The sequence below is a fragment of the Natrix helvetica genome (genome assembly GCF_964273705.1).
Source record: "Natrix helvetica genome assembly, chromosome: 2".
Classification (NCBI taxonomy): domain Eukaryota; kingdom Metazoa; phylum Chordata; class Lepidosauria; order Squamata; family Natricidae; genus Natrix; species Natrix helvetica.
Genome location: NC_138552.1, coordinates 282,318,818 through 282,331,131, shown reverse-complemented (window position 1 = coordinate 282,331,131; position 12,314 = coordinate 282,318,818). Strand labels below are relative to the sequence as shown.

General features: G+C 46.4%; 1 protein-coding gene across 1 annotated transcript in view; it reads right to left on the bottom strand.

Annotated features, from left to right (window-relative positions):
- The window catches only part of AUTS2 (activator of transcription and developmental regulator AUTS2), a gene marked incomplete at its 5' end in the record, with an annotated part of 1,133,928 nt that overhangs the window by 672,213 nt on the left and 449,401 nt on the right, over positions 1-12,314 (bottom strand). Inside the window, one exon of the mRNA XM_081941406.1 lies at positions 10,792-10,893. Within this exon, the coding sequence (XP_081797532.1) occupies positions 10,792-10,893 (102 nt within the window). The remainder of the gene's footprint in view (positions 1-10,791; positions 10,894-12,314) is intronic.

The window sequence follows — 12,314 nt, the reverse complement described above, 5'->3', positions numbered from 1 at the left end:
GTGGGTTCATGTGACTATGTAGTCATGTAACTGGGGGAATCAAAAGACATTTTGACCGATCCGCTCTCACAGAGAGGGGCTCCTCCGGGTGCCGTCCACGAGGCAGTGCCAGCGGGCGACGCCCAGGAGTAGGGCCTTCTCTGTGATGGGCCCGACCCTCTGGAATGACCTCCCCCGTGACATCAGAACAACCACTGATCTCCGCTCCTTCCGTAAGATGCTCAAGACCCACCTGTTTAGTTTAGCGGGCCTGGCCTAATCCCGATCTAGTCCCTCAATTCTGTACTTTTAAATTTTTGGGGTTGTTTTAAGCTGATTTTTAACTTTTATTATCCTGTACAGCTCTACTGTTTAATTGGTTTTTTAAGTGTATCTATTTTATACTAGGTTTTAATCTGGTGTCTGTACACCGCCCCGAGTCCCTTCGGGGAGAGGGGGCGGTCTATAAATTTAATAAAATAAAATAAAATAAATAAATAAATTTAACAATGTCCTGCTGGAGCAGGGTTGGACTAGATGACCTCCAGGTTCCTTCCAGCCCTGGATTATACTCTGACGCTATGTGTCAGGTTTGTACTCCTTCCTTCCTCTCCTTTTTCCCTCCCTCCCTTTATTCTTTTTCTTTCTTTCCCCCCTCTCCCTCCCCCTCCCTCTCTCTCTTTCATTTTTTCTTTCTCAGCACCCCCCCAACCCCCCGTTTTTGGCCTAGCAGGCTTAAGGGAAGTCTACTGGGAGCAAAAATGGACCCCACCCCCATTTTTGGCTGGGGGACATGAGATCGTCGGAACTTTTTTTTAAAAAAACCCTTTTTTAGGAATTTTTTTACTACCAGTTCGGGCGAGGATTTCACCCCTGCTCCACAGTTATCTGCAGAGCATGTGTCGAAAGTCAAGACAGCAGCTGCAATGGTGCAACCCTAGCATGGTACATGGACTGCAATCTGCTTCTGGGTGCAATTGAAGGTGTTGGCTGTCACTGTTAAAGCCATATGTGCTAGTCGTTCCCGACTCTAGGGGGCGGTGCTCATCTCCGTTTCAAAGGCAAAGAGCCAGTGCTGTCCAAAGAAGTCTCTGGGGTCATGTGGCCAGCATAACTCAATGCCAAAGGCGCAAGGAACACTATCACCTTCCCACCAAAGGTGATCCCTATTTTTCTACTTGCACTTTTTATGTGCTTTCGAATTGCTAGGTTGGCAGAAGCTGGGACGAGTAACGGGAGCTTACTCCATTAGGCGGCGCTAGGGATTCGAACCACTGAACTGACCACCTTCTGATCAACAAGCTCAGCGTCTTAGCCACTGAGCCACCGTGTCCCCCCTCCCGCCACAAAAAAGAAAGAAAGACAGTTACTTCTAAGCACTTTTCTTTATTGTTCCTCACCGACAGACAGAAACCTTGCCCAAGTAAAGCAATTACTTGCTTCATTACAGATAATTCACGGAGAACTTCTAAGAAGAGCGGTCTTAGCTCTCTTCCTTCCAGTCAAATTGTCTGCTCTTCACTGTCTCTTGGTCTTCTGGAATGAACCCCTCCTCCCTCCTGGGAATCCAGACCTCATTCCACCACAATCTATGGAGATTCTCAAGTCATCCAGCTCATGGTTGTCCCAAAGGTGCTTTTTTCAAAAGGTAACCGGACTTCCTTTTGTATTTCCTTGAAGACCTTTCCCTTCTCATCCAAGAAGCTTCTTCAGTTCTGAAGGAGAAGCTTCTTGGATGAGAAGTGAAAGGTCTTCTAGGAAAAACCAGAAAACGGTTCCATCGCAATCAATTTTTCATTCTTTCTCCGCAGATGACCCAAATGGATGACCAAAACAAAAATGAATAGCTCCTATCTATTTTTACTCTCCACGGGATTTCCTTCCCTGAGCATTAAAAAGTAATGTAATTCCAATGTAGCACTTAAAGCAGAGTTTATATCATGCTAAGTTATAATGTGGTTTATTTGGTTTCGGGGTGGGTTGCTGGGGGGGGGGGGTTAGCAGGGGTTCGGGAGAACCTCTAGCTAAGATTCTGTGCAGTTCGGAGAACCCCCAAATCCCACTCCTGGCTGGCCCCGCCCACTCCCTCCCCTCCCAGGAGTCCCCATGCAGCCTGTTTTAGATGCAGGTAAGTGCAGGGCACGCACAGATGCATGGGAGGGCAAAAAATGGGCCTAACGGAAGTTCAGGAAGTCCAGAAATGGGCCCGTTTCCAGCTTCCAGAGGGGCTCCGGAACCTGGGGAGACCACTTTTGCCCTCCCAGAGGCTTGAAAAAAGCCTCTGGAGCCTAGGGAGGACAAAAACTCCCTCTCCCACCATGGTGAGATAGGCCGAGTAGGCCAAACCCACCATGGCCACGCCCACCATGCAGAGAACTCCTTGCTAAAATTTTTGAAGCCCACCTCTGGTTTTAGCTTAGCATCCTATGCATGCCTTCCATTCATGGCTTACTAGATAGAGTGTGAATAAATAACCTACTACTATATTTTTCGGAGTATAAGATACACCTTTTTTCCTCAAAAAAAGAGGCTGAAAATCAGGGTGCATCTTATACACTGAATATAGCATTTTTGGCCTCCCGAAACCCTGCCTCCTTTGCAAAAATAGCAGTGCATAGCCTTTAGGAGGCTTCCAGAGTGCTCCTGGGGGCTGGAGAGGGCAAAAATGAGCAAAACATGAGCCATTTTTGCTTGTTTTTGCAGGGGGCAGCCTCCAGGAGCACTCTATAAGCCTCCTAAAAGTTATGCATGGCCTTTTTTTGACAAGAAACGGGCCTGTTTTTGCGAAAAACGAGCCATTTTTGGGAGGTCTACAGAGTGCAAATACTTTTTTTTTTAATTTGCCTCTTCAAAATCTTGGTGCGTCTTATACTCCGAAAAATATGGTACTTAATATAATGCCAGCCATAATGTTTTTTGTATCCCACTGCAATATCCCGTGGCATTTTCCATATTTCATTACCTCCGGCAGCCATTTTCCAGTACTCCATTAGCAAATTCCATAATATACTAGAATATTTGAGAACTGATGCGTATCTATAACTAAAGCCTTTAAAAAAAAGAAAAAAAGAAGAAGAAGCTTTTCAAAAGAAGAGTGGAATGGGGGAGGAGACGAAGCTCCAGGAGAAATGCGTGAAAATGCCAGCAATTCAGAAGGAAAGAGGAGAGAAAAGTTGGGTGGAACTGAATTCCTGGATGAAGGAAACAGAAGGAGCAGCCATCTTGCCTCCAAGCCAAGTCTCGAGTGAATGAATTCCACTGCAGGGAAGGTTTTGATGAGACAAACTTGGTGACAGGGCTCTCTGCTTTACATAAGGACTGAGGGGGAGAGAACTGACAGCTCCAACATCTTCTGAGCCCTAGGGCAGGCTTATCCAGAAAGCAGAAAACAAGTTGTCAGTCTCACCAAAGCAACACAAATGGAAATATAGCAAGGGGGAGCAGCTGGAGATTGAGAGAATAAGAAAAGCAAAGCAAAGGGCCAAGGTACTCTGCATGGACTCAACCCCTCAATGCCAAGTGCTGTTGACTAATTAATTGGCCTACGTCTACCACAAGTTTTCATCGCCTTCTTCTGCCTATACATTTATTTCTGAGAACGCCTCCCCTCCCCTTTCCCTCTGTCAACCTCTCTCCACATGTGCTGCAGGAAAAAGGATGGGAGATCTATACCATATTAGACAAGTGACTGTCCTGTCTCTTCTTCAAAACCTCCAGTGGTGAAGCACCCACAACGTCTGAAGGCAAGCTGTTCCGCTGGTTAATTGTCCTCATTGTTGGGACGTTTCTCCTCAATTCCAGGTTGCTTCTCTCCTTGATTTAATTTCCATCCATTGGTTCTTGTCTGTCCCCTTGATGCTTTGGAGAATAGGTTGATTCCTTCTTCTTTGTGGCAGCCCCTCAAATTCTGGAATACTGCTATCATGTCGTCCCCCCCCAGTCCTTCTTTTCTCTAGACTGGCCGTACCCAAGTCCTGCAACCCTTCTTCATATGTTTTAGTCTCCAGGCATTTCATCGTCTTAGTTGCTCTTCTCTGCATTTTTTTTCCCGGAGTACAAAATCCATCAAAATCGAATCCCTCTTCGGTAAGAGTTGCAACCCGTTTTCTGAATGGAGGCTAGTTTTCACGCTCGTAACTGAATATACAGGGTAGTCCTCAATGTATAACCATTCGTTAGTGACCGCATTGCAAGAGCATTAAAAAAGGCTGGTCCTCATACTTATGACAGTTTTAGCATCCCCATAGTCCAGCGATGGTGAACCTTTTTTGGCTCGCGTGCCACAAGTGGGGGGAGCGCAGGGGGATTGTGTGCAGGCGTGCCGTACCCATAATGCAACGTGCGACCCCCCCCCAGTGCGCATGCACGCACAACGCGCGACCTCCTCCATTTTTACATGCTTTTTTCGCCCTCCCCAGGCTCCAGAGGCTTTATAGGAGCCTGGGGAGGGCGAAAAGAGCCTCCCACGCCCCCCCGGAGGCCCTCCGGAGGCTTCCCTGAAGCCTTCGAAATGCTTAAAACCACCCTCCGAGCAAACCGGAAGTGACTTCCGGGTTGCTCGGAGGGTCGTTTTAAGCGCTCCGAAGGCGTCAGGGAAGCCTCCGGACGGTCCCTGAAGCCTCCAGAGGGCCTCCGGGGTGGGGGGAGGCTCTTTTCGCCCTCCCCAGGCTCCTATAAAGCCTCTGGAGCCTGGGGAGGGCGAAAAATAGCTTTTAAAAAGGTGAACTCAGCTGGCCAGCGCGCGCATAGGTTCGCCATCACTGCCATAGTCCCTTGATCAAAATTCAGGTGCTTGGCAACCAGCACATGTTTACAACCGTTGCACCACCCTGGGCTCATGTGACTTGCACAAGCAAAGTCAGTGAGGGAAACTGGATTTGCTTAACAGCTACAGGGTTCACTTGACAAGGGTGGTGATTCATTTAACAACCACGGCAAAAAAAAAAGGTTGCAAAATTGGGTGTGACTCGCTTAATAATGGCAATGGAAATTCTGGTCCCAACTGTGGTCATAACTCAAGGACTACCTGTAACACTTGTTGATGGGTTTGTGCCACTTAGCCAGCCAACAGCAGATGCCTCCTTTAGAGCTAGGATAGGGGTTTAATGGCATAATTGATCTGCCAAGGTTGGATATGTACAATGGTTACTACAACCACAGTCTGCTCCAAAGATGTCCACTGCAGGGATGGGTTTCCATTTTTTTTTACTACCGGTTCTGAGGGCGTGGCTAAGGCATGTGACTGAGTGGGCGTGGCCACCCTGACATGACTTTCTCTCTCTCATGCACACAGTCACATGCGCCCCTCCACCTATCCTTAAGCTTAAGAGAAAGAAGGACTAGGGGAGACATGACAGCAGTGATCCAATATCTCAGGGGTTGCCACAAAGAAGAGGGAGTCAAACTATTCTCCAAGGCACCTGAGGGTAGAACAAGAAGCAATTGGTGGAAACTAATCAAGGAGAGAAGAAACTTAGAACTGAAGAGAAACTTCCTGACAGTTACAACAATTAATCAGTGGAAGAGCTTGCCTCCAGAGGTTGTGAATGCCCCAACACTGGAAGTCTTTAAGAAGATGTTGGATAGCCATTTGTCTGAAACGGTATAGGGTTTCCTGCCTAGGCAGGGGGTTGGACTAGAAGACCTCCAAGGTCCCTTCCAACTCTACTATTGAATTGTATTGTATTGTATCCTCACCCACAGAATTGAAAAAAAATTATGTTTTGCCAGCTGAGAGGCCGGGAAGGCCACGTGGAAGGCAGGGAAGCATGGCAGGGCTGCGGGGAAGGAGGCAGGGGCAGGTAGCTAAGCCACGACTCGCAGGTTTACCTGGCAGACAGATCAGGGGTGCAGCGCTTCAGGCAGGCAAGCTGCAGACTTGGTGGGGTGGGGCGGGGAAAGCGAGTGGTGACGGGGGAACATGTTCAGGGGCATGGCCAGCCTGCCATTATTATGGTTCGGAAAGGTACGCCAGATTTTTATTACCTGTTCGGGCGAACTGGACCGAACCGGTAGGAACCCACCTCTGGTCTACTGATTGTACTGACCACCAGTAGACATATGTTCACTGTCTTAAAGTCACCTCTGCTAACAAGCTATTACCAGTCTGCGTTCCTCTTGGTGTCACACCTGAGTGTCTCATTCTATAGTGATGGTTAAAAGCACAGATGCCATGAAAGACAGTTCTCTGCCTATTGGAGAAAATTTCATTGCCTGGGGAAAACCACTGTGTAGGTCAAGCCGCTGCCAGAAAAGCAGAGCTGTGGAGGATGTTCCTATCCTTCTCGCCGTAATCACAGTGGTTTCCTACCCTAATCACTGTATTGATTAATTAATCATTCATTCATCCATCTATCCATATGTTGTATTTTTATATAGGTGAATACTCAACTCCATACGGCTTAGGGAAGGGTATGTGTATCGTTGTAGGGACACTGGGAAAATAACGGAAGGAGGATAGACATGAGCTCTCGAGAGACAGAGGATGAGTGGTTGGCAGGTTATCTGATAAAGGGAAGCTCAGTCCTGACCTGTGTTTTTCAACCTTAGCAAGGGAGAAAAGGTGGAGAAAACATGGAGGAAATGTGAAGGTGAAGTTAAGGAAGATGAGAGGAGAGGGGAGCAGTGGGGAAGGGAGGGGAGAGGAGAGGAGGGGAGAGGAGAGGAGGGGAGAGGATTGGAGCAGAGGGGAGGGGAGAGGAGGGGATTGGAGCAGAGGGGAGAAGGAGGGGAGAGGATTGGAGCAGAGGGGAGAGGAGAGGGGATTGGAGCAGAGAGGAGGGGAGAGGAAAGGAGGGGAGAGGAAAGGAGGGGAGAGGATTGGAGCAGAGGGGAGGGGAGAGGAGGGGATTGGAGCAGAGGGGAGAAGGAGGGGAGAGGATTGGAGCAGAGGGGAGGGGAGAGGAGGGGATTGGAGCAGAGGGGAGAAGGAGGGGAGAGGATTGGAGCAGAGGGGAGAGGAGAGGGGATTGGAGCAGAGAGGAGGGGAGAGGAAAGGAGGGGAGAGGAAAGGAGGGGAGAGGATTGGAGCAGAGGGGAGGGGAGAGGAGGGGATTGGAGCAGAGGGGAGAAGGAGGGGAGAGGATTGGAGCAGAGGGGAGGGGAGAGGAGGGGATTGGAGCAGAGGGGAGAGGAAGGGAGGGGAGCGGATTGGAGCAGAGTGGAGGGGAGGGGAGAGGGGAGTAGCAGGGAGAGGAGTGGAGAGGAGGAGGCGGGAGGGGAGGGGAGAGAAAGGAAAGGAAAGGAAAAAGCCTGAAATAGTATTTTCTTTGGAGTCTGAGAGATGTTACTGAGGTGAATTAAAATGTTATTATATAGAGAAACAAAAAATGATTAAACAAATTGGCACTTTCATTTCAGCTTCTCATTAACCAGCATCCTTGATTTCTTTTTCTTACACTTCTCTCTTGCTTTGTTAGCCAGGATAATTCTCCTGTCTTCCTGTGTTGTCTTTTAAATTCAAGCCCAACCCTTTCCCATGACTAGGAGTGAAACTGACATCAGGCATCAAGTCAGACTGTTGGGCAGACTCCAGAGAAACCTTCATTCCAACTCAAGTTCATTTCATTGGAGGGACCAGAGACTGAACCTGGGCAAGAGGCTTTTGCTGGCTATAACTAAAACTAAAGGCCTTTCTGTGAATAAATGAAAGTTGCAACACTCAGTGAGTATTTTTTACTATAAGAACTAGGGAAGTTATTAAACAAGACACATCCCTAAATATAGTAGAAGCAACATTCATTCTTGGTGTCTCTTTCTTCCTTTGGTATGGCTCTAATGGCAGAAAGGGAAGAGGAACTAAAGAGCCTCTTGATGCGGGTGGAGGAGAGTGCAAAAGTTGGCTTGAAATGCAACATTAAGAAAACTAAGATCGTGGCATCCGGCCCTCTCAATTCCTGGCAAACAGATGGGGAAGAAATGGAGGTAGAGACAGATTTTATTTTCCTGGGCTCCAAGATCATCGCAGATGGGGACTGGAGCCAAGAAATTAAAAGAGGCTTGCTCTGGAGGAAAGCTATGGCAAATCTAGGCAGCATACTAAAAAGCAGAGACATCACCCTGCCAACAAAAGTGCATATAGTCAAGGCTATGGTTTTCCCAGTTGCAATGTATGGCTGTGAAAGTTGGACCATAAGGAAGGCTGAGTACCAAAGAATTGAGGCCTTTGAACTTTGGGGCTGGAGAAGACTCCTGCGAGTCCCTTGGACTGCAAGGCGATCAAACCGGTCAGTCCTAGAGGAGATCAACCCTGGCTGCTCTTTAGAAGGCCAGATCCTGAAGACGAAACTCAAATACTTTGGCCACCTAATGAGAAGGAAGAGCTCACTGGAGAAGAGCCTAATGCTGGGAAAGATTGAGGGCAAAAAAAGAAGGGGATGGCAGAGAATGAGGTGGCTGGATGGAGTCAGAGGAATTGTTATAGCAATAGCTCATAGAGTTATATACTGCTTCGCAGTGCTTCACAGCCCTCTCTAAGAGGTTTACAGAGTCAGCACATTTCCCCCAACCATCTGGATCCTCATTTTATCCACCTCGGAAGGATGGAAGGCTGAATCAACCTTGAGCTGTTCAGAATTGAACTGCTGTTAGTCGGCAGAATTAGCCTGCAATACTAACCCTAACCACTGTGTCACCATGTGCTGCTATTGCAAATGGATACGATCAAAGCTGACACTAGCCACAGCACAGAACAACTCAAAGAAGTAGTGCAATGTTTCCAACCCAGAGAATAACTGACTTTACCCTCTGCTACATATAAGACATGTTTTCTCCTTTCTTTTAATATTCCCAATAATGAGACCACAACACATTCTCTCTTGTGCTCACCTCCTTCCTAGAAAAGCAGCAGAGAAAAACGATATCCATGCAAGAGGTAGACTATCATTGTTACAATAAGCACTACATTTAAAATTGTAGCTCAGAACTAATTTTTCCTTTAAAAAAACATTAAGACAATCTGTACTTTGGCAAGAGGAAAATATAGATTATTTGTTTTATCTTGGCTAGCAAGATATTTATCTCATCATAAAGGCTTGTTAAGTCAATGTTACTAGTGAGCTGGAGATCTTGGGAGTTTGGATAAAAGCCAATTTAAATTTCTGCTATGTTAGCAAAGTAGGCATGTGATTATTATTAGCAGAAAGATTTCCAACCGCTCCAACAGATGGCATTGTCCCTTTGTGAGTATGGATTGCAAGTATTCACACCATATTTATCCCAAAGCTATCAGTTGTTGTGATTTTAATGCTAGTCTTACAACTTTGCTTTTCCAAGCCCTCACTATTGAGATCATGGCCAAGTCAACATTTACCCAGATCCTTGCTTTTTATTTTCAATTTTGTCTGAAAAGGATCACTGTTTTTCCCCAACTTATCGCTGGTACGTCTCCTGACAAATGTTTTGAAAAAGATCTTGGGCTCCGTGGATATTTCCATAACTTCATTCTTACAAATGCTAGTTGGCTGCATTCTTATTGGCCCCAGGACAGGCCTCAATCTCTTAACCAATTGCTAGAATTAAGAGGGCATAGTTGCTTTTCTCTCTAGGAAATATCTGTGTTTTGTTACTATACCCACATTACCAATTTGTGATGAACATACCATGAAAAAGAAGAGAAGGTTCCCACTGGGCCACAAAGGTTCATCTATTCAACATACAGGGATGACTTGATACTCAACTGCTTTGAAACTCATCCAATTTGGTACTCAATGCATTTTGATGTGAAAATTTTGTTATGGTATTCATTGTTTGTTGATACTCAACAAGGGTCAAATTTGTCACTGTCAGCTGTCTTGTGACTCACTACATTAGTCCTTATGGGAAAAATTGGTTTGGTACACATCATTTTTGGATGTCATTGCACCTCCTGGAACCAATTAACAATGAGTACCAAGGTATCACTTCACTCCATCATGTTCCGATTAAAGCAATATTGTCTCACCAAGAAGATATACTACAAGGCTGCATCTCACCATTGTTGGTCATCTATAACTGATTTTCACTGGCAGGTTGCATTATATTTGACATTTAGTTCTCATGGCTGATAAACATTCATAGATTGCCTCCTCCCAAATGAATGGTCCTCAAATTACAACCACAATTGGGACCGAAAAACTTGTTGTTAAGTGGTGCAATTAAGCAAGACATCATGTGATGACAACTTGTGACCTTCCCTGGTAGCTTCTCCACTGACTTTGCTTACCAGAAGCTGTCCGGGAAGGTTGCAAATGGCAATTGCATGACTGTAGGATGTTACCATTGTTGCCAGTGTGAGCTGCTGCCACACACCCAAATTGTGATCACATGACCTCAGGGACACTCTGCCAAGTAAGTTTGAAGACCTGTCGTAAGTCCCTTTCTTCAGCACCATTGGGATTTATAATGGTCACTAAATGAATGGTTGTAAGTTGAGGACCACATGTATCTCATTTACTTTTGGAGTCTCTCGTCCAGTTGACTACAGACACTTCTTCCTGAGGGTTTCAGTTCATCATGTCCATCAATCAACATCCCACAATGTTCCCTTTAAAGCAGGGTTCTCCAACCTTGGCAACTTTAAGACTTGTGGACTTCAACTCCCAGAATTCGTCAACTAGAGAACTCTGCTTTAAAGCATCATAGTTTTGGGTAGGTGAGCACCATGTTAAATTTACTGGTTTGCAAAAATACCCTGGAAATAGCTCCATGGTTGAGTCATTAGTGCCTGGAGCAAAAACAGATGTCTTTGTCTCATCCACCCCCACCCACAGACTGTATTAAGTGTCCGTGTAAGAGGCATCTGAAGCAGTGGTACCCTCCAAAAGTCACACTTACGTCGCTGAGTCTCTCTCTCGAGCTGCTCCGATGAAAGCCTTTCGATTCTCCGCTTGCACTTTCACTGTCACTGTCTCGGCAGCTGTTTTGGCCAGGATTAAGCTGCAGAACAAAAGTAAGAAATAAAAGTTTACAGTCTGTCTAAGAAAGATGTGTGAAGGCATCCATTCTAGACTGGAGATAAAGCACAACGGTTGCTCTATCAACCCATCTCTTGGTTTGGAGCCAGTAATTGTGTTGCCAAAGGCAAAAGTCGAAATAGCATCCATTCACGAATGTTAATTGAAACTTTTTTTCAACTTTAATCATAATAAACTATTGTCCAGCAAATTGAGCATAATTTGGGGGGTGAAAGGAAGGTTATGTGGCAGATTTCAGATCTATCTGTTCTGACCTAGGCTTCTTGAGACAGTAAGAATCACACGTTTAGTCCCAAAAACCCTCTTTTTATTTAAACGGCTGTGAATAATGTTCATTCTCATCCCACAATGATTCACAAACAGTTTGTAAAGAGTCCAACACATGTCTGCCACAGTCTTTCAGGGTAATGCTGATAAGCACCCACCTTTATCTCCCTTGAAATGCTCCCAGGGACCTAATTGCCAATTAGTTTTGCAAGGCCACACAGAGCACAGAGTCACAGGGAGCTTCTCAGAGTTTGAACCAACCAGAATGAACAAAATTGCTTCCTGCAAAGATTCATGTCCATTTGCTCCTCTTTTATGTCTTATGGGAGGGGCCAATTATCTCCAAGCCTTACTCCTGAGTCGCCCTTTTTGTCTTAATTGTTCTTGTCTTCTGGCAGCTCTGCGCATGCGTACAATGTGAACAGGCTCACACTGTTCTTCTGCCTCAATGATGTTAGACTCCGGCGGGTCCGGAGGCAGCACATAACTACCAGACGGCCCTGGCCCCCTCTCTGCCTCTGACGCAGAGCCCTGGTCCGAGCCTTCTGCAGACTCCAGGACTGGCCCATGTTCCTCCCCAACCTCCTCACTGTCCGAATCTGCTGCCAGCTCCGCAGGCCACCAGTGGACCACAACCCTATCCACTGTGCCTGAGATACCTGTCTACAACTATTTGCACTATTCAAGTGACCCTGAGGGCACAGATAAACCTCCAAGTGGCCTCAACATCTCTCAGAGGGAGTGCTAATGACCAGATGACTGCAAGGAATATAAATAGCACTTAGACGTATATACCGCTTTACAGTGCTTTACCGCCCCCTCTAAGCGGTTTACAGAGTCAGCCTATTGCCCCCAGCAATCTGGCTCCTCATTTCACCCACCTCAGAAGGACGGAAGGCTAAGTCAACTTTGAGCCTGGTGAGATATGAACTGCCAAATTGCAGGCAACCAGCAGTCAGCAGAAGTAGCCTGCAGTACTGACTCTAACCACTGTGCCACCGTGGCTCATGGTCCTTCCATTCTCCACTGAAGAAGCTTCTTGGATGAGAAGCAAAATGTCTTCAAGAAAAAACAAAGGAAGTCCAGTTGCCTTTTGAAAAAGCACCTTTGGGACAA